General features: G+C 41.1%; 2 protein-coding genes across 2 annotated transcripts; both read right to left on the bottom strand.

Annotated features, from left to right (window-relative positions):
- Nucleotides 1-144: 144 nt before the first annotated feature.
- Nucleotides 145-14,643, bottom strand: il2rb (interleukin 2 receptor, beta). The gene is made up of 10 exons (XM_034089252.1): nucleotides 14,380-14,643; nucleotides 11,594-11,691; nucleotides 11,248-11,389; nucleotides 11,061-11,127; nucleotides 10,871-10,964; nucleotides 10,534-10,679; nucleotides 9,830-10,022; nucleotides 8,476-8,584; nucleotides 8,254-8,332; nucleotides 145-2,079 (listed from the first exon to the last, which is right to left on the bottom strand). Exons 1-10 carry the CDS (start codon nucleotides 14,382-14,384, stop codon nucleotides 1,372-1,374), a joined length of 1,641 nt encoding a protein of 546 aa, XP_033945143.1. The 5' UTR covers nucleotides 14,385-14,643; the 3' UTR covers nucleotides 145-1,371.
- A 438-nt stretch (nucleotides 14,644-15,081) lies between these two features.
- Nucleotides 15,082-15,963, bottom strand: LOC139434226 (serum response factor-binding protein 1-like). Its single transcript, XM_071203904.1, has 2 exons — nucleotides 15,929-15,963; nucleotides 15,082-15,718 (listed from the first exon to the last, which is right to left on the bottom strand). The coding sequence occupies exons 1-2, from the start codon at nucleotides 15,961-15,963 to the stop codon at nucleotides 15,082-15,084; spliced, it is 672 nt and encodes a 223-aa protein (XP_071060005.1).
- Between the last annotated feature and the right edge of the window lie 7,172 nt (nucleotides 15,964-23,135).

The raw sequence follows: 23,135 nt of genomic DNA, 5'->3' as shown, positions 1-23,135 counted from the left end.
AAATGTGTAAAATAATGACAAATAGTGATTGATTAGGGATTTCTTCAATTTATTAAAAAGCATGAAATCATTTATAAAGATATACAAACAAATTGGATACAACAAACACATCAGCGGCAAACCAGCTGCCATTTTGACCGTAAATAGTTTCAAATAAATGATTTTATTGCATAAAAGTTGCTGTAGTTGGTCAGTCGTATACCCTTAACGATCAGCTATAACAGACATCAATCTCTACAGCCAGTTTGACTCTGAAGCGATGCTCAGTAAAGTAAAATGTAAGTATTAACATAATAAAAACACATCTAAACCACGTCTCACTGCTTTCAAAGTCCCAGATCTGCCTGCAGGAATGAAGAATTTATATTTTGCGATGATATAAGTCGTTTTGAAGAGGTCTTAAAAACACATGTCTTTCTTAGCCTTAAGTTAAAGTAATAAAAAGCAAACTAAAAAAGGGTATTTGTGTGTGTTTTAAGACATTTAGAACTGATAGTAGCATTTAGTTTGAAGTCTACTTTGCTTTGTTATGTGATACATATTTTAACACTTCGGCAAATAAAGCTAATTGAAATGCATAAAAAGAAAATACTGTAACAGTCCCACAGTATTTTACACATTTAACATTACACCATAATACATGCATTACAGTATATATCAGCTATATAACTACACAGTCGTTTCAGTCAGTACAGTATTTGTATAAACATGATTTGTACTTGATCTTATATATCTGGCTACACATTAAGTTGTTCATCTAACCAGGTATTTTCAGACTGTCTCTTAAAACTCTGTCTTCACTTGTAACAAATATACACTATATATGTATTTATCTTATACCAATCTCCTGTACAACTATTGTTCAATAAGCAAAGCAAATTAAATGTTGTCTTTTACAATTAAAGCAAAAGTGTGACGTTTATTTTATAGGGTTGCTTATTCAGACTTTACGAGCACAGGTCGAAACGTTGCTCATTACCTTGAGATTTTGGAATGTACGTCGGGGTAACGCATAACCATCATGTACATTGTAAGAATGCACGATATATGCTCGCTTTCACATCAGATTAGAACAAACATCAGTCAAAGTTTTAAACAACTACACAGAGATTCTTCCAGATACTTCTAAATCTCTACCTTTCATTTTTTTAATAAATATACTGCTACTTCGTTTTTTTACGATGGTCTACTTATCTGCTAATTGTTTTTTACTTATTGTGATTTTTACTACTTGTGACGTGAGCCTACTTGTTTTTTTTAAAACATGTAAGTCTATTCTCTTTGCTTTATCCACACTCTGCTGTTTTAATAATGTACATTTCTCCGCTGCGGGTCGAATAAAGGAATTCTGATTCTGATTCTGAAAAGTGTTCAGATGGACTTATTGCTGAATGTTGTCTGCAGCTCTTTGAGGGTCATGTACCCGGTTATGCATGGCTCGACAGGCATGGAGGAGGACCTGCTCATGGATCCCGCTGAAGGCCAGCTGCCACCATCTCCTGCTGCAGGAGCATCCTCCGGCTGGCTTTCGGGGGAAATCAGAGTAGGACTTGGAAGGGTCGTAGCAGCGAAGGGAGAGCACATCCACAAAGGAAGGTGGAGAGGGAGAGTAAGAAGAGGAGGATGATCATCAAAAACCTCTTCGTCTTCCACGAACTCTTCATCTTCCTTTCCAAAACCGAATCCGGAGTCTGGGCTCTGCGGCTCTTTCTTTAAGCTCTCGTAGTTGGGAAAGGTATCCGGTGCAGAACAGAGGTTGAGGAGCAGATGGTTGTGGACATCCTCCCGATAGGTGAAGTATGCCGGGTTGCGGTCAGTTCGAACGGAGCTGTTGCCGGAGGTGCTGGAGATAAAGTAGCCCATGTTGGAGAAGCAGGATGAAGAGGAGGAATAGGAGGTATCAACGACCCCGCTGGAGCCTGAGGTGGTGGAGGGGTGAGTGCTGCAGTGAAGCAGGGCGCTGGTGGAGGAGGGCGGGGGGGCGACATCCCAGCCCTCACACATCTCTAACGGGGAGATGGGCTCACGAGGCTGCGCCGTGAAGAAGGCCTCAGACACTGTCAGAGGGTTCAGCCAATTCTAGGGACGAATAAAGGCAAGGCAAGTCTATTTATATAGCTCCTTTCGACACGAGGCAATTCAAAGTGCTTTACAAAAATCAAAGACATTCAGAAACATATTATAAAATGGCATTTAAAAACACTCATTTAAAAGCAAAGACAATAACACATATTAAAGTTACAATGCAGTGTGAGATACACACATCTGAAATGTTTAGGTCTGACTCTCAATCTGTTGCGTGAGACATTATATGCAGCAGAAGTCTCCACGTTTGCAGTCAGCCAAAGTAGCTTGTAAGTATGCTAACGGACAGGAAAAACACACAACCACATCGCTCAGAGTTTGGCCTGGAGTACGGACCGTTTATTGCAGGGGTGTCAAACTCAATTTCATCACGGGCCACATCAGCATGAAGGTTGCACTCAAAGGGCCGGTTGTAACTTTAAGACTATATAAAAATACATATATAAAATGTTTAATATATATAAAATAATGCATTATATTACATTATTGCCTCTGCATTGGATTGTTATGGGATAGGGTAATAACTTCATAATTAACTACATCTGAAAGCAGAAGTCTAGGGCAAATAATTGCAAGTCTCTTCAGTGAGAACGTTACAACATGATTTAAAAAGATAAGCCAAATTCTGGAAAAACAAAAAAAAAGAAAAGAAAGTGACATTTTGAAAAAAAAATGTAATTCGGAGAAAAAGGCAAATTCTAAGAAAAAAATGCATATTTAAAAGAAAAGGCAAATTCTGAGAAAAGTCAAATTTGAGATGCATTGTGGGACATGTAGTTTTTGGGCAACGTGCTTCTGTAAAGGAGCATCTAACCGTATAATAAACTTATTGTATTCTTTGCAAGCTCTTGAGGGGCCACATAAAATGAAGTCGCGGGCCGGATTTGGCCCCCGGGCCTTGAGTTTGACACCCCTGGTTTATTGTATCTGCGCATGCTCATTAGCATCACCACGTTTCAGGCACATTCTGATGATGTCATACACGTGAACTGAAACATGACTTTGTAACTTATTATACAAATATGCTCAACACTCCCACTCAAAGACATGATAACTCTCTACACAGAATCTAAATAAACAAAACAAAAGCTTCTCTAGCAGTGTTCAATTTTTATACCTGCAATTTACATTACTCTCCAAACAAATACCCTTTGAACTTGTCAAATTGTGCCTTTGTCAACAGCTTGTTAGGACATCAGCTACCATGTCTGCAGTAGGACAATATGTAATAGATATCTTCCCCTCAGCATGTGTGCAGATCGTCTACATGCTTGCTTCTCTGTCTGGTGTAGTGGACATTTTTATGATATCCTTATATGCTTAAACCAAATGCTTCTCATTTCCTGAGATGTGCTGTTTTCTTCTATCTACTCTACTTTGGGGTTATTCCCAAGCGCTTCAAGGCCACAGAGCTGCTTTGGCTACTGGGTTGAGACTCACACAAAGTCACACAAGAACTTCCCTACTCTGGGAACCGTTAGCTATCTACCGCTCAAGGACAGATGTCTAATAACAATGTGACCGTGTGAAGACAGATTTCTAACCTTCTCACTCTTTCCTGTATATAAGCTTTGCTACCACATCGTATGGCGCACACTCACGCAGACTATTCTATGCTCTGTGAGACCTGTGTCTATTTTTATTGTATCTTATGTATTTGAAGCTTCAAATAAATAACCAGAAAGACAACTCTGTCTGATTCACCATTTATTTGTTTTGATCACTTTGACTTGTCCTCTCCACAGTGTTGGGTCTCAGATGTCCATAACACTGGATACAGGGTTTTTGGATAGAACTATTGCTCCCTGGTTGTCCTCATATATCTTCACTGGTACATGTGGGCCATTACGGTCTACCCCTTTTAATAACTGTACAAGGTACATGCTCTCTTGAGTAGTAGCCGCTAATGCCATGTACTCGGCTTCACAGGTCGATAGCGCCACTGTTGGCTGCTTCCTGCTTTTCCAGGATATAACTGGACCATTTTCAGTTAAGCTGAAACAATATCCAGTTGTGCTTCTCCTATCATTTTGATTGGCTGCCCAATCAGCATCACTGTATCCCTCAAGCTTTAGGCTTTCCTCACTTTTCTTGTAATCAATTCCCTCTACTTGACTATAGCCTTTAGCTACATATTTCAGATCCATCTGGGCTTTCCTTTACTGCATATACCCAACGACCTCCCACTGCTTGCTTTCCCTTTGGCAGTGTGTCAGACTGAAGGTCTCATTCTCTGTTAAAGAGTTTATCTCCTCTTTCATTGCATCAGCCCACATTTTTGATTTCCTAGAGCCTACAGCCTGCATGTATGTGTTGTGTACGTCACAAGCAACCCTGTAGAAATAATCTACATGTTCACCTTCATCATTACAATCAGCCTTACACTGATACTCCATTAAATATTATGGAGCGTTTCTTTGTCTAGTGGGATAGCGTCGTGCACTCTCTCCCCGTTCTCTTTGAGTACCATCTGTCTGGATCTGACTCGCCTCAATATTCTCCTCACTATAGGACTGCACACCCACATTAGGCTCTCTCTGATTCTGGTTCACCATTGTTGGCCCTGCTGGTGTTGTGGGAATAGTTTCTCCATAAGTGTCATCATCCATATTATGATTTGTCTGACTATCTGACTAACCTCTAACTTACCTACCCCACCTTCAAGTTTACCTCGTCTTTCTTGGAATAAAGAGAGATTTAGTGTAGGAAATACACTTGAAGAAAGTCTATTTTTACAATTTCTAGTATACCTTATTGCATTTCAGAATCAGAATACCTGTGTTAGTCCCACAGAGGGGACATTTACATTGTTACAACAGAAAAGAGCCAAAGAAAGCTTAATGTTACCTAAGAAGCATGCATACAAAAGTATTAAAGATTAAAAGCAAAATTACACAATTTACAAAAAACACATCCTGTAACAGTTCTGAGGATTTAGCAGCCAGGTTGCACAGTTATTAACGGCATATATTTATATATATTGCTCATATTTGCACTGTTGTATATTGCATAATGCTATGTTTTAATGATGGGTTGTGCCATTTGTTTTGGAAGAATCGCAGCTGTTCTTGAAGGGCTCATGATGGCTCATCAGGGCTCAGAACAGTCTCATAATACACACGTGCACACAGAAGGATTCACACTTGTATTTCCGCATCCACACTTGTGTTTTTCAATGCACACACAAATGTGTTCCGTTTCATATACATGTAAATAAAATCCAAATACAGAAAAAAGTCTTACATATGTATTTTTGATCCACACATATTTGTTTTCCGTTTAAATCCCCTGAACCTGCAAACACAAACCGCTTGCACGGATCGCTGTGCATTCGTGTGTTCGTGTATTCGGAAATACAAGTGTGAATCCTTCTGTGAGCATGTGTGTATTATAAGACTGTTCTGAGCCCATATGAAGAAGGCAAAGACCAATATCCATTGAGGTGGACAACAAAGTCAATCTAATCTAATTTAATCAAATGTTGAGGAATCCAACCTATAATCGGATCTAATGTCTCCCTTACGAGAAGTTCTCTGTGAGTTTGTCTGATGGTGTTGGTTTGAATACAAGCTAAAGAGAAACCACACCAGGTGGGTTTTGGGATTAAAAGTTAAAAAAAAAGTTCCAATCTTTGACGGACTGTTTCTGTAACTCTGACAGTCAGTATTCAGTTATAGCCTTTACTTCCTTTTAACCTGAACCAAAGCTGCTAACTGAATTTAAGTGAGGGGTAATGCAATGGCAAAAGAGCCCTAATAGAAAAGGCTGTACTCTTTTATAATTCAACCTTGGTCAAGATGGAGTTATTGGGGTCCTTCTTGTTTGGAATTATAAACGACAAGTAGAGTACAATAGCTGTATTGTGGTTACATTTTAGTATTTGTATCGGGTTATGTCGCTTCTTTAAAGGTCCCATGTCATGCTTTTCCGGGTATTGCCCGTCCCCTTGTGTGTTATGAAGGTTTTTATGCATGTAAACGGTGTGCAGAGTCAAAACCCTCAAAGTACACCATGTAGCGAGTAAAACTCTAACACAGAAAATACCTCCCCAAAACGCCTCGTTGGAGATACGTCACTGTCCATTGTTTACTTCCTGGGTATTGTGACGTAGGAATGGCCAGTAGCCGCGCCCAGAGCCATGACGCGATACGGTCATGCGTTACCCGGAACCAAATGGACCAATCCATGGAGCCGTTACGTCCGCGGAGCCGTTACGTCAGGGGTGGGGAACCTCCGGCCCCCGGGCCGTATACGGCCCGCGAGACCATTTGGTGTGGCCCTCGAGGTCATTTATAAACACATGCAAAAAAAGAAAAAAAATTAAAGAAATCTAGACCGCAAAATAATTAAACAAGTGAGTGCCTGTTTTTCCTGGCCAAGGTCAGGGTCCTTGAACACAACACAAGCCTAACGTGTCATCACGTGGTATATGTCTCGCCTGAAAGGGGTGTAGTTCTGACGGAGACCACCAGAACGCCGCTCCGGGACTTCACAAATGTCAGTAACCATAAGGAGCCGTACACATGCTGCAGTTTCTGCATGTCTGTGTCTTTAGCTGAAAGCCCAGTGGCGATCTGTTCATCCGTCATACTGATCATACAGACAATAACTTTCTGGTTAGCTAGCTATGCTAACGAATATAAGAAGCTTTTTCTCCAACCAGTGAGATAATGGCACATCTTTATATGATCATTATAGTTATAAAAAAACAAGAGAATAAAGTAAACAGGTATAACATACTATATGACATTACAAAATGTGTTATTAATAAACAAGAATACAGTTTGAATGGAGAGTGATTTGTAAAATACCCATAAAGAAAATCTGCTTCCAGTTCTGTTTCATCTGGGTGTTGAGACAGAGATGTATCCATAGATCTCCTAATGTTGCTCTCAAAGTGCACCAGATTGATGCTTTTAACTTCAACATTTAAAAAAACAAATCTTCCCAGGGGAGCATACCCCCCGGACCCCCCTAGAGGAGGTTAGGTCCCCCCCATTTAAATCATGTTCACATGGATAGGAGTCTAAATACATTTGCACACATCTTGTGTCCATATCTTTCTGTTTTGGTGGGCATGCCACAACCGTGCACGTGCATGCGCGAGTCATGGTAAGATATCTGGACTAAGAGGTTGCTTTTTCTTTGCACAGCATGAAAGAAAAGTGAAATGAGTGGGCTGTGATTTTAGTATTTTTAAGCCGAGGTCAATAATTTGTACGGCCCTCGGAGGATGTTGAAAACATTGAAATGGCCCTTGAGAGGAAAAAGGTTCCCCACCCCTGCGTTACGTTAAGCCCCCGCTGATTTACCAAATTTACCAATCCACGGACTTCCTCACACACACACTCAGTGCAGGCAGCTCTGCTGATCTCTCCTCCCAGGCTGATAACAGACAGTTGGGATCGCGGCGAAATTCTCTCTGCAGACCCATTCTCACAGCGTTTATCAACCTTTTTCTTACTCAATATCAAGCCACACTTATTGGTTTTACTTCGGCTGTGACTTTGTGTGTGCTCAGGATGAGTATGGCTGTGTTTCGATGTGTATCGCTAAACAAGGAAACCACACCTCCACGGAGCACAGCGCGACTACTGGAGCTACAACGAGCCGTTAAAGGCAGAGAGGGAAATTCAGTGAATACACGTAGTTTACAGAGATGCTGTATGAGAAACCAATGTGAGTTTGGAAAATTGCACAATATAAATATATTCTAGTAGACCTCAACAATGGAATTATGATCAGTGGAAATGGCCATGACATGGGACCTTTAACATAACTGAATAATCTCAATACTTCTTACACCACTGGATAATTTGTTCGGCCTTCCATATGTATAAGGAAGCCAATAGCGAACATATAGTGAACATAAAAGTGGTCCCAGGATTGAACCCTGAGGTACACCAATTGGGAGAGATGACAAAAGAAAACAACAAATCATTCTGGTGTCTAAACCAGATGAGTTGGTTTTATTTTGTCTGTTTGTCAGCAGAGTTGTGGGAAAAGACTGGCCAGATTTGTGTGCAATTGGGAGAAGGGTTTAGCAAGATCCAATGCAAAACAAATGATGTCTTAGTCAAAATAACAGGTCTGGATACACATGTACTTTTTGAAAACATTGCCTTTTTGCGGAGAAATGTGCTTTTCTAATGTCCTTCTAGTTTTTACCTTTAGATTTCCTCCGTGGACAGAGTGGAGAGTGTGGAAGTATTTTGAAGGGTTTGGTAACGGCTTCCCTTTGAGGAGCCTAAAACGGCAAAAGGGAGCAATCATATTAGACTTACTGGATTCAAACACACACACACACACACACACACACACACACACACACACACACACACACACACACACACACACACACACACACACACACGTCAACATTATACTCACCCCCTGCTCGCACAACTCCTGTAAAGGAACACCGTTACAGTGATGAGCCCCAGGATGACGCCCAAAATCACTCCCAATATTATCAGTTGTGTCGTACTTAGAAGCCGTTCTGAAACAGAGAGCTGGCATTACAAGGTGTAAAGATGCAAGTAAATTATTTTGTATTCTCCTCAGCTCATAAGTTTTGTTTGTTTTTATGTGGTTTATTAGGGTTTGGTTTTTCCTGATTTATTTGTATTCCAGTAGTTCCACTTCACCTTTGTGTGTTTTTCCCGCCATTTTTTATTGTTGACCTGTCCCTCGTTAGCCCTGCTGTCGCCTGACCTCCTGCTCACCCGTTACCGTTCACCGGCTCATGTCCAAACTAAACGCTACATACTCCTACTCTAATGGAGTGGACTCACTCACAGCTGAATGAGCCTCTTTTTGAAGGCGGAGGACATAAATACAGCTTTAGGACAAACTCCCCTCTCTCGAGCCGAGAGAGGAACCGTCCTTACTATTAGGTATAGTTTTGAATCAGCATATCTTAGACATCTCAGGATTCTTTTATTATTATTATTTATTCTACAATTTCAATATTAGTACAGACAATTTATAAATCCTAGTGGTGGGGGGAGGGCAGAAATCATAGCTTATACCAGTGGTTCTCAAAGTGGGGGGCGCAGAGGCATGACCAGAGGCGAGAGACCAGGAGGAAAAATGGTTATTAAAAAAAAAACTTTACTGCTGTTTCCTTTACTTGTAAACCTCTTTTAAATCTTTGTATGAGCTGCTTGGTTTTTGCAACAGTCCCTGTAAAAATACAGTCTTTACAATTGAATCCACACGTCTAACACTTTCTAAACTAGACCCGGGGAGGCCTTTATATGACCCTAAATAAAAAATAAAACAAATGCTCTAATACATTTGCTGTCCCTGTCCGCCTTCTGGACCTTTCATCTGCTTTTTTGCCTGATTAAAGTATCATCACCTAATCTGCTCGTCTGCATGTTGGTCCTCCTCGCCTACACAAACATCCATCAGACGTGATAATACTTTATTTTATTCATAATTTCTCACCATAACAACTTGTTTAATCCTGTATTTTCTGACCTGTGTTCATCTTAAGTGGAAGATGTTGTGTGTATGAAGGGTTCTTTAAAATATGTCATCATTAGTTTCATATGCAAGAAACTTCGTGTCTGATCTACTTCCGTCAATTGACTCACAGGTACACCAGTTTGCCAAACTACAGTTTAGAGCTTATTTTATCTGTGCTTTGTGAGGACTTTAATCTAAATAGACTTAATTTCTCAACAGGCCTGTAAGCTTTTAGATTAAAAAAAAGAAAGAAAACTGGATGTCTTTTTACCTCGATTCTGTGATGTTTCCACCTCGTTTGTCCAGGATGTTGTTGGACTCCAGTTGCTCCAGTTGCTCCAGTGGCTATTAGAATTCTTGTATGATAAAATGGGTTTGACTCTCACCCTGACCTCACAGTGACCCTTTAGTTTCCCAGCAGGAATCCATAGCTCTCGTTGAAGTGTGGACAGAATAATGGCCTCCTGAAAGCATATCAAAACGTCAGCCCAATATCAAAAGAAGGGAAGTATATCAACCAGAAATGATTTGCCAAAGCAGTATCTGCATTTACTTTAGTGTGAAACCAAGCACTGCCTTATTTGATGCACAGATCATTGAACTAAAAATAAATATAGGCCTGCAACATTAAAACCAAACTCTAGTGGAAGGGGAAGTGACATAATGTTAAACTTACACAAAGCTAATGTTAGCAGTGCATCAACCTTTGCATCGCTTTGAAAAGTTAGTAACACCCCAGTTTGCGAGTAGGAAGAAGCCACAATATGTCACCATAACATATACAATGAAAAATCAATGGAGAAAACAAACTCCCACACGTTTTAGCCATACTGCTAGCATGGATGGCAATGTTGCTATTTTAGATTTAACCTTTAATCTAACACTTATGTCCTAATTATTATACTATATTATTATTAATCTCGTTTTATTTTTGTGTAAAAGGCCCATTTATGTATGTATAGTGTCGGCACTCACGTTCCATGTCTGGTGTTTCTGTTTGATCTGAGTTTGAAAGCTTAAGGTTTTTAAGTACTTAGAGGGAAGACTGCCTGGACGCCACGATATAATCGTCTCATTGGCTGTGCTGTTGACATTAGGAACACCCGGAGGATGCATTTTTACTGTAGGAACACAAAATTGATGAACAATTATTACTACAGTTTGAAAGCCACACGTATGAAAACAGATATGGATTTAGTTATTTACTTTTTAACATCATATCATGATTTTTATGTCCGATTCTTAACCAGATTTGCAAAAGAACATTTAAGAAGAACCTGAAAAGGTCACTGAGGAAGTAAAAGCCACTCACTGTGCTCCACTGGTTTGTAGTCTGTGATGTTCTCCATCATTGTGCCGTTACACTCCACACGGATGTAGGGCATGACATTATTATAGCTAAATTTCTGGAAGGACCCATCATTTGATCAGATTATTGTTATCAATGCTAACCCTAAATGAGATGTTAACATGTTCAAATGAATTATATTTTAGAGACTTACTTTCTTTTCAAAGACAAGATTGCAGCCTCGAGTAAAGTTAATGTGTCGTTTCAGCTTGCAGCTTTCACTAAATCAGAAAAAATACAAAAATCAACACTCTTGTTAAAAATAAAAACTTACAAAAACACATTTTTCATCCATGAAATGTGGGCAAGCAGTAATGAGTAGAGTATATTCAACATCTTACATAATTTTTTCCTTAAATCCCAGTTTTCTGCCGTTAAATGTTGACTGCTCACCGAGGACCCAGCAGTCCGCACGGGGAGTCGCTGCAGAGCTCTCCCATGTGCAGCTGATATTGTTGACGTAGTCATTTACACAAGAGAGTCCTTGAAACACAGAGAAACAACAAAAAGATAACTTCAGAGTTATTGGACTTTGAGGGGGGGGGGGGGGTGGGGGAGAAACTCCCTCTGGAAGAAACCTTGGGATAATAGCGTTTGCAGAACATTTCGTGCACAACAAACCTATATAACACACGACAGGAGAAACTCACCAACATAGAAAATGTTTCAGTTACGTTTGTCTTATACCTCTCAAGCCTTTGTGAAAGTTGGCTGCATGCACTGAAAACAGAACCACCAGTAAGAATAGGGACAGCAGGATCGTCATGGTGATGACCACAATATGACTGTAAACAGAGAGGAACAATGCAATACACTGAGAACCTAAATGAATACACAGAAACATTTTGACATATGAATTAGGGATGTATGCCAAAGCAACACCTTTATCTAGTATATCTAGATACATTTGTGTGTGTGTGTGTGTGTGTGTGTGTGTGTGTGTGTGTGTGTGTGTGTGTGTGTGTGTGTGTGTGTGTGTGTGTGTGTGTGTGTGTGTGCGTGTGCGCGTGTGTGTGTGTGTGTGTGTGTGTGTGTGTGTGTGTGTGTGTGTGTGTGTGTGTGTGTGTGTGTGTTTAAACTAGATTATTATAAAGGGGTGGGTATGATCATGTAGTAACTCAGCAGTTTAGCATCGTTTCTTAATGGAGGGAAACTCATCTCTGGAACCGCATCAGCCAGTCGCTATTGGCAGAGTGATGAGCAGTTTTGAGGGTGAGAAAACAATACTAGATCCACACTGAGAATAAAACTCATCCTGAGAAGGCGGCAACTCACAGTTATAACTGAAACTTACTCGTTGCATTATTACAGAGAGTATAATAACTGCTTTAACAGCGTCTTATTGGCCATACTGATGATCGTCAGGGAATCATTTCCATAGATGTTTACCTTTTATCCTCTGAGGCAGATGACCAACCTTGGCATCTGTTATCTCCCTTAAGGAGGGGGCTGCTTTAGCCATTTGTTGTTGTTGCCAGTTTATAACCGGGCATCTCTCGGTCAAAGATGGTTTATTGTTATGAGGACATATGGAACAACTCCTTCTCGGGGCTTGATGACCCCAAGGTGTGAAATCTTCGAGGCCATAAGCGTCAACTGAAAGTAATTCAGTGTCCCCAGCTGTTTAGTCTATCTCGTGATGAATGTTGACTTCCCTAATCCAAACTAGTTAAAAACCTCTACGAGAGGACGGTTTATTCAGAATGTATTGTGGCATCTCATCCGTGTGGTCAGACCTATGACTTGTCTTGTGAATGCTCCAGTCGAAGGTCCAAATAAACCACCAGTGTTTGACATCAAAGCTCCAGCTCTCCACCGTGTCTCTCTTTGAGTCCTGACTCCTATTGCTTCAGAAGTTTCCGAGAATATTCGGTATGGGCCCTTCAGGTCGGTACACGTGTGTACCGAAATGTAACGAACGAATATAACGTTACACGTACAAAATTGAGAACGTGAAAAACCTTTTGGAAGTAATCTCAGGCGCCGCGTCGCAGCGTTCAGTGTAATTTACTCACATTGGGTTCAACGCGTCATAGAGCGACCAAGTCGACCAGGGATGCGTTCAAATATAGTCAGTAGTTTGAGGAACTGTCGAAAGTGCAAACGCAGATAAAGTTGAGCTCGAAAATCCTCCAGCATCATTGAAGTCTCCGGTTTGGGAACATTTTGGTTTCGCAGTTACGTACAAGGATGACGGACAAAGACAGGTGGACCGAACCAAAGCTGTTTGTCGCCATTGTTCAACTAACATTGGTTACGCGGCTGGCAATACATCAAACTTGCACACTCATTTGAAAAGGCATCACCCGAACGTGAATATCACCGGTACCAAAAGAAAAAAGACTGAAGTGCAAACCCAACTCCCGCTAGCATTTAAGCCTCCACCACTCGCAAAAAGTTCAGTGCCATGTTAGCAAAGCGCTACCTGGCTGTATCTGCTACCTCTGTCCCTAGCGAGAGGGTGTTCTCCACAGCAGGAGACATTGTTAGTGCCAGCTGATCTGCCCTTTCGGCAAGCAATGTGGACAAGTTCATCTTTCTTTAAAAAAACATGAAAATACAATGACAAGCAAGTCATGATGTCAAACTGGCTGCTTAGGTGCTAGTACAGTCAGTTCAAATACAGATGATTTCAGTTCATCGAAATTCTGCACCTTAATGTTTATTTTATTATATTTTGTATTTATTTGAGTGAATACATTATTTCCAGTTTAATATTAATTTAAAAAATATTTTATGTGTTGTGATCATTTTTTCTGCTGTACCGAAAACGTACCGAACCGTGACCTAAAAACCGAGGTACGTACCGAACCGAAATGTTTGTGAACCGTTACACCCCTATTAATTATCATGCTTAATTTATTACATTACAGTCAGCTAAAGCTTTTATTTAAAGCGACTTACAGTAAGTGCAATAAACGAGGAAGATACAAACGTCAAACAAATGGAAAATGTGTGTTTTTAACACCTAAACATTTCTCACAAGTCTGAGTCATTGTTCGTTTTAGCGTCAAAGCCTTGACCTAAAGTAACAGTACATGAGTTAATGGAAAGTGCAGATGTAACATCATGTGCAAGGGAAACACTTCTGTTCTGAGTAATAACAGAAGCTCAGGAACATTGTTGATGTCATTTAAAAGTAACGTATATGTACTTTAGAGTTTAAATGTTGGTCATGGGGGTTGTGCAATAGGTCGTCATTGTCAGTATGTAGAAACTGAGTATGTACAAAAGTCACGTGTTAATATGTTAATATCTTCTATCGTGTTTTATGTAGTATGTACGATTTTTTTTAAATCTTTTGTGTAACTGCAGGACAAATACCAGAACACATTTCCTACAATAAAGTATATTGTATCGTATCATAAATGTATATAAACTAAATATAATCTAAAAGAGACCAGTGCAAAACATCTAAATAATAGAAAATTCTATAAAGAATCTTGAATTATTGTCTGAAAGTGATACAGTACCTCATGAGTCTTGGTCAGTTCGGTAGCAGGGGGTCCCCGAGAGGAATCACATCGTTGTCTCTCTGCTGGACCGAAGAGTTTAGAAGATTTCCTTTCTCTTCTGTCTTTCTACTCGCACATCACTATCTCACTCTCTTGTGAAATCTCTCCCTCCCTCTTTCTCTATCTCTTTCTGTCGCTCATCCCTCTGCCTCCTCATTCAGGCCCCTCTCTCTTCTTTAAAGTGCCCAGTGACACTTTCCACTTGTTACCGCAGCCGGTGCTTTACAGGAAGCCTCATGAAGCTGTGATGGTGTGAGAGGACGGGTGGGGGAGGAAGGGGGAGGACAGGGGAGGGAGGAGGACAGGGGGACTTTTTTTAAACAAAGCTCCTCCTCCTGCAGCTACCTGGACGCCGTTAAAATAATAATTGCACTGAACATAATAAAACGCACCACATCCTGTTTCAATCACAACGATACGTGAGTTGTATGAAGGGGGAAACTGGCACTTTGTACTCTATGACACTTAAAGAAGATTCAGAGAACTAAAAGCAGATCGAGAGCCATATGGGGTTAATTAAGATACCAAACACACACACAAAAGTTGCACAGCAGGAAAACCGCTGCTCTTATAGCCGCAACCACTGCAGACACATGTATTTATACTACAGATGTATCTATAGAGAGAAAGAAAGGAGGTTAGAGTTAAAGCAGCAGATGTTTACTCAAAGTTCACCAAACATTTAATTTCTGTTTCTTGATGATACGCAACATGGCGGACACTGCACCACGAAGATCGGTTGCTCCTGTCTTTAGCCGGACTCTCAGCCGGTCTCCTGTCTTTAGCTGGACTCTCAGCCAGTCTCCTGTCTTTAGCCGGACTCTCAGCCGGTCTCCTGTCTTTAGCCGGACTCTCAGCCGGTCTCCTGTCTTTAGCCGGACTCTCAGCCGGTCTCCTGTCTTTAGCCGGACTCTCAGCCGGTCTCCTGTCTTTAGCCGGACTCTCAGCCGGTCTCCTGTCTTTAGCCGGACTCTCAGCCGGTCTCCTGTCTTTAGCCGGACTCTCAGCCGGTCTCCTGTCTTTAGCCGGACTCTCAGCCGGTCTCCTGTCTTTAGCCGGACTCTCAGCCGGTCTCCTGTCTTTAGCCGGACTCTCAGCCGGTCTCCTGTCTTTAGCCGGACTCTCAGCCGGTCTCCTGTCTTTAGCCGGACTCTCAGCCGGTCTCCTGTCTTTAGCCGGACTCTCAGCCGGTCTCCTGTCTTTAGCCGGACTCTCAGCCGGTCTCGGGTAAAACCTGAGATCTACACTACGGTTGACGGTAAAGTTATTGTGGAGGATGAGCTTCTTAACTTCCTTGCTGTAAAAATTAAGACATTAAGCCAGGATGAGATCGTCCTGTTGGCTGCAAACACGTTTGATTCTGAGTGGATAGAATCCTCGAAGAAAGTATTGTTTGATCTTTGCCCAACTACACAGCGGAACGTTTCCCATAAAGGGGAAAAGAAAGACATCAACAATATACAAAGTTGCCTTAAACTTAAAGTAATGAACAAGTGTTTCTTATTACTTGGATGAACTGCCGCCAGTGACATTTACTAACATAGATGTCTCAAGCCTACTTGGGAGAATGGAGCAGCTGTGCTCTGCGGTCTGCTCTATGAAGCACGCAATGCAGCTACAGGCTGATGTAAGCGAAGATCTTCGTGCTATCACAGTGGAGATCGATCGCCGCGTGTGTGCACAAGAGCGCTCCACTGACCTGACACGGGGCCTTGATGGCTCAGATGCGGCGGCGGTGGACGGGGCCCGCCTGGACGGCACAGCCCTGGGGGCAGCACAGGCAGGAGCCTCAAACTTGGGCTTCGGAGTGAGGGCTGCGGCGGGGGCCTCTGCTCTGAATGTGGAGAGGGCTACAACACTGGATAGTCCCAGTGGATCAACGTTGTTGCCAGGCTCTCCAAAGTGGAGTCATGTTGTGAAAAAAGGCCGACGTCATGCCTCAGAGAAGGCTGCTGATAAACCAAGATTGCGCACTGTTGCTCCCGAGCGGAAAAATAAATCCGGTAACCTGCCTATTGTTGGCACGGGAGCTGCGGGCAACATCAAAGTGATCAAGACCAAGTTCTCACCAGACCTAGATGCTGAAACTTTCTCTGTGTATCTTAAAGAAAAACTTGGCCGTGAGGTTGCCTGTTGCCAAAAAATTGGCACTATACACGGTAGATACGGTTCATTTAAAGTATCTGCTGAATGCAATGAGGTCAGCGAAATGTACAATCCGGAGATCTGGCCAGAAGGGGCATTTGTCCGGCGATATTATGAGCCGCGCAGAGCGGGAGTTATCGGCTCAAACACTGCACCTACTGCGGGGGGAATGAGTGTGCCTGCTGGTGCTATGGGCACTCACTTGTCTCGCTAAATGACTATTCGGGTCTTGTCGTACAACTGTCGTGGCCTTCGTATGGGCCAGAGCACAGGGGATAAAGCTCGCCGCATTGTAGTTGACCACCTTCTGGAGAACTGTGACATACTATGTATGCAAGAGACATTTTTAGCGAAGCAAGACTTGGAAAAACTGAACTCTTTCAATGATAATTTCCATGGGGCTGGGGAGTCTACTACTGACTTTGGCATGGGAATAGTCAGAGGAAGGATATCAGGGGGTGTGGCTATCCTGTGGAATAAGAACCTTGATTCATCAATAAATGTGGTTAGGCTTTGTGCCGACTGGTGCATTGCAATACAGTTTACTCACAATGACAAGGAATTTATTCTAAATGTGTATACACCCTATGAATGTCATCAGAATGAGGATGAATATCTAAATAGGCTTGCTTTCATTAATTCCTTTATTCAAAGCAATACTTCTTCTGTGTGTATGTCATTGGGGATATGAATGCAGATATCTCAGACAGGAACTCATTATTTGCCAAGCACATGGCTCAGTTCTGTCACGATAATTTTATATTGTCAAGCAAGGTGCTTTTGCCTGCAGATAGTTATACCTTAGCGAGGCCTGGCATACTACGTCATGGCTTGATCATTGTATTCGTACAGCTGATGCTCATGCTTCACTTGAGTGTATGAGCATTCTGTATGGGACAGCAACGACTGATCATATACCTGTTGCTATGTCAATAAATGTCGAACATCTACCTGGGCTAACCAGAAATGTAAATAGTGCTCAAACAGACTGGTCAACCCTCACAAAGGAAGACATTACATCCTATTATGCTCAGACGGATACATCCTTAACTAATATTCATCTACCTAGAGATGCAATGATGTGTAGTGATGTTAACTGTAAGGATGCAAAGCATAGGAGTGATATCTGCTCCATGTACAGTGATATAGTAAGTGCTCTGTATGAAGCCTTACTACAAAAGTAACAATAAGACTCATAACATCAGGCCTGGCTGGAATAGGTATGTAGCTGAGTATCATGCTGAAGCCTGTGAAGCCACCAAATCATGGGCTATGGCAGGCAGACCCAGACAAGGGTCTGTATTTGAGTACAAGAAGCTTACTAATGCAAGATACAAGTATGCTATCCGCTTCATCTGTAAAAATGAGCAAGCCCTGAGGGCCGATTCCATGGCTAAGAAGCTGCTAAGTAACAATGTTATGGATTTTTGGAAAGAAGTGAGGGCTATTAATGCAAAATATCTCTACCATGCACTGTTGACGGGACATCCGGAACAGACAACATTGTGGAGTTATGGCGACAGCATTATAGTACCTTATTCAACTGTGTCCAAAGTGAACTGTATAGGGTAGATGATATTGATAACAATGAGTCAATGGTGATAATGCCACATGAGGTGTGCCAAGCTATAAACAAGCTGTCGGACAACAAAGCCAGTGGTGTAGATCATATTTCTGCTGAACATCTTAAATATGCCAGTGTAAAGATAGCTCCTCTTCTTTCTATCTGCTTTACTGCCTTTATGAGTCATGGCTTGTTACCAGACTCAATGTTGTCTGTTCTGTTGGTGCCAGTTATTAAGGACAAAGCCGGTAAAGTGGGAAGCCTAGATAACCATAGGCCCATAGCGTTAGCCAGCATACTGTCAAAAGTCCTAGAAAGAATTCTGCTGGACAGATTAGATGACTTTATTAACTCAACAGATAACCAGTTTGGCTTTAAGGCTAAACATGGCACTGACTTGTGTATATACGCCTTGAAGGAAATTGTCAACAAATATAGAGGTAATAACTCCTCAGTTCTTATGTGTTTCATTGATGCTTCTAAAGCCTTTGATCGTGTTAATCATAGGAAGTTATTTGTTAAACTGAGTCAAAGAGGGGTGCCCAAATACATTGTGAGAGTTCTGGTCTACTGGTATGGCCACCAGACTATGCAAGTCAAATGGGGCAATAGGGTCTCAGCCCCATTTGGGGTTAGCAATGGTGTCAGACAAGGTGGAATGATGTCCCCAGTTCTTTTTAACCTTTATATTGATGATCTGTCCAAGCGACTGAGAGCCTGTAATACTGGATGCATGATTGGTAGTACTCTAGTGAACCATATTATGTATGCAGATTATCTTGTTGTGCTGAGCCCATCTAGCGCTGGTCTTCTGTTTGTTCTGTGTATGGTGTGGAGCATGACATCAAATACAACGCCAGCAAGAGTGCTGTCATGATCTTTAGAACCAAAGAAGATAAATGTCTTAAATGTCCTGATTTTAAATTGTCTGATATTAATCTTAGTGTCTGTAATAAGTTAAAATATCTTGGACACTTTATTACAGAACAAATGAAAGATGATGAAGATATTTATAGGCAATGCCGCATGATGTGTGCACAAGCAAAGATTCTCCTGCGTAGGTTTGGTGCGTGTGCAGATGGAGTGGAGACGTCTCTGTTCAGAGCATATTGCACACCGCTCTATTTCAGCACATCTGTGGTCAAACTACAGAAAAGCAAGTTTACGGAAACTTCAAGTAGCTTATAATGATGCCATGAGAATATTGCTGACGAGACCTCGAGGTCTAGTCAAGTGAAATGTTTGTGGCTGCAGAAGTCAATACTCTACCAGCTGTTTTAAGAAACCTTATGTATAAATGTATTTGCCGGCTTAATGACTCTGATAATGAAATCCTCTTGGCCTTATCGAACATAAGGTTTAGTGCTACACGCTACCAATCGCAGCTGTGGAGACATTGGTATAGTTGTCTCTTTGTAGGACACTGATTTAAATTATTCTTAAACTATGAATTCTTTTTACGCTGTGTATGTAATTTATTATATGTAATGTCTTGTCTTTTATCTGGACCCTGAGTCTGTAATAAAGTTTTCATTTCATTTTCATTTCCATATGGGGTTAATTAAGATACCAAACACACACACACACGTTGCACAGCAGGAAAACCGCTGCTCTTATAGCCGCAACCACTGCAGACACATGTAACAACAGATGTGGGTCTATAGAGAGAAAGAAAGGAGGTTAGAGTTAAAGCAGCAGATGTTTACTCAAAGTTCACCAAACATTTAATTTCTGTTTCTTCATGATACTGATATGCGCAACATGGTTTCTTCCTCTGATTAATATTGTGTAGGTCCTAGTATTTTGCTCCACACTATTTTGCTAAAACACAATTTTAGTTTGCACTTGTTTATTTTTTAAATGTTTCCAAATGATAATGTAGCTACTAGTATGGAATTTGGGGAATGTTTGACTTAATATTCCATCAAAATGTTGGGAATAAGTCGGTAAATACAGAGTGTTATGCTTGTTTTAATGCCTCCTGCCTGAAATGCCTTTATTGGAATCCTTTGTTTACTTCAACAACATAGTGACATCACTAAGTAATACTGGAGCTTCTATTGGCTAGAGCTCGAACACATTGTACTTGATAGGCTAAGGGGCGGGACGTCTCTAATCAGTTGACCAATCACAACAGAGCCGCCCAGCTAACCAATCAGAGCAGACTGGGCTCTGGTTTCAGACAGAGGGTGAAAAGAGGTGCTGCAGTATGAGAACAATAAAGAGCTCTTTGAGCATTAAAGCATGGAGACATGTCCCAGTAGAGACACTACATACTGATATGAACCTGAAAATAGGCGGAATATGTCCTCTAGTTTTTTATCCTTCCATGGCCTACATACTAATGCGTGCTGCTTAGGCATTTTCAACAAATATTCATGCAAATGAATGTCAATCAAATGATAATATAGAAAAAAGTAATTTTGCCAACAGAGAGAGAAGGAAACAGGATGGCGAAAAAGATAAACAGTTTTAAGAATATATTTTCACCCAGTGTTTTTGAGTCAAATGCCAATATGGGAGTGCAGTGTGTAACACGGAATATAAGATCAATGTCTTAGTATCTACAAGTGATAATCTCAGTCTTAAAGTTCAATGAAGGGCCATTGTGCAACACTCATCCGAGCTGTACTTATAGTGCCAACAAACCACAATGCATACATACACACCTTTAACACAAACTGTTGCAACACATTATGTTTGAACCCAGCAGTCAACACACACCTGGTTGTGAGTGGGTTTCAGGCCTACAGTGGGCCAGAGGGTGATCAGATGCCTCCCCCACTAGTTCCTGCACATACTTAAGTGTCAGCATCAGCATGCAGCGGTAACAGGAGAGACGAGGGAAGGGTAGTATGCAGACAAGGTGCAAGAAGAAGAAGGGCTTGCATCTCTTGCCTGAAGGTCAAAGTCCGCTGTGTTTGAGGCGAGAAGCTGCTGAGAAGGCCAAAGAGATGTTTGTGCTCGGATAGCAGCAAGAAAACAGTCTCAATCCACAGACCACAATGACAGGGGGAGGGTTGGGTTAGAAGGTGAGAACAGAAACAAGGGAGGGCACACTCATAATAAAAATGTTTTAAAAACATCAGTCTAATCATTTTAGGGAGGCGTTTTAGATAAATATTGCTAAATTAAAAAGATTAAATCTGATTTTTCTATTTAAGACTCATATAGTGGAGAAGGCACATCAAAGTATGTTCAATTCCTGTAAGTAAAGGCCAGAGCTGACTAAGTTCAATATCCTGTGAGGTTTTACTGGTGGTTTCACATTGCTTTTAGCTTAGCATGTCAGCATGCTAACATGCTCACAATGGCAAAGCTAACATACTGCAAGGCAAGGCAAGGCTAGGCAAGGCAAGGCAAGGCAAGGCAATCTAGAAACACTAATTTAAAAGCAAAGATAATCAAAGTTACAGTGCAGTTTAAGATATGAATATATCAATTAAAAGCAGCCGCAAAAATAAAAGTCTTCAGCCTGGATTTAAAAGTAGTAAGAGTTGCAGCGGACCTGCAGGTTTCTGGGAGTTTGTTCCAGATATTTGGAGCATAATAACTGAACGCTGCTACTCCATGTTTAGTTCTGACTCTGGGGACAGAAAGCTGACCAGTCCCTGAAGACCTGAGAGATCTGGATGGTTCATCATTTAGCAGGAGGTCAGAAATGTATTTTGGGCCTAAACCATTCAATGCTTTATAAACCAGCAGCAGTATTTTGAAATCTATTCTTTGACACACAGGAAGCCAGTGTAAAGACTTCAGAACAGGAGTGATGTGATCCACTTTCTTAGTGTTAGTGAGGACTCGAGCAGCGGCGTTCTGAATCAGCTGCAGCTTTCTAATGGATTTTTTTGTGAGACCTGTGAAGACACCATTGCAGTAGTCCAGTCTACTGAAGATAAAAGCATGGACACGTTTTTCCAAATCCTGCTGTGACATTAGTCTTTTAATCCTAGATATATTCTTTAGGTGATAGTGGGCTGATTTAGTAACTGTTTTAATGTGACTGTTGAAACTCAGGTCAGAGTCCATGACTACACCTAGATTTCTGGCTTTATCTGTTGTTTTGAACATTGCACTTTTATACGTTCGTCCTTGGCTCTAAAAACCATTACCTCAGTTTTATCTTTGTTTAATTGGAGAAAGTTCTGACACATCCAGTCAATGATTTGTTCAATGCACTTACTCTGTTTGAATTGGAGCATAGTCTCCTGGGGAAATGGTTATGTAAATGTTTGTGTCATCCGCATAGCTATGGTAACTTAATTTGTAGTTTTTCATTATCTGAGCCAGTGGTAGCATGTAGATGTTAAAGAGAAGAGGCCCCAAGATGGAGCCTTGAGGAACCCCACATGTCATATTTGTTAACTCAGATGTGTATTTACCTATTGAAACAAAGTTGTTTCTGTCCTTTAAGTAGGATTCAAACCAATTTAGAAATGTTGCTGAAAGTCCCACCCAGTTTTCCAGTCGGTCTAGTAATATGCTGTGGTCAACAGTGTCAAACGCAGCACTGAGATCTAATAATACTAACACTGAAGTTCTGCCACTGTCTATGTTTAAGTGGATGTCATTGAAGACCTTTACAAGAGCAGTCTCAGTGCTGTGGTTTGGACGAAAGCCTGACTGGAACACATCAAAACAGTTATTTAAATGCGAGAAATTACTCAACTGTTGAAAAACTACTTTTTCAATGATTTTACATAGAAATGGAAGGTTTGATATGGGCCTGTAGATGTTCATTACTGCAGCATCTAGATCAGGGGTGTCAAACTCAATTTCATCGCGGGCCACATTAACATTACGGTTGCACTCAAAGGGCCGGTTGTAACTATATAAATATACATATATAAATATATAATGTATTATTTTACATTATTGCCTCTGAATTTGATTATTATCGGATAGGATAATAACTTAGTAATTAACTACGTCTGAAAGCAGAAGTCCAGGGCAAATAATTGCAAGTCTCTTCAGTGCGCATGTCACAAAACGAGATGCATTGTGG

This window comes from Pseudochaenichthys georgianus, chromosome 8, assembly GCF_902827115.2.
Source record: "Pseudochaenichthys georgianus chromosome 8, fPseGeo1.2, whole genome shotgun sequence".
Classification (NCBI taxonomy): Eukaryota; Metazoa; Chordata; class Actinopteri; order Perciformes; family Channichthyidae; genus Pseudochaenichthys; species Pseudochaenichthys georgianus.
The sequence above is the reverse complement of the archived record's forward strand: the minus strand, read 5'-3'. Positions and strand labels throughout refer to the sequence as shown.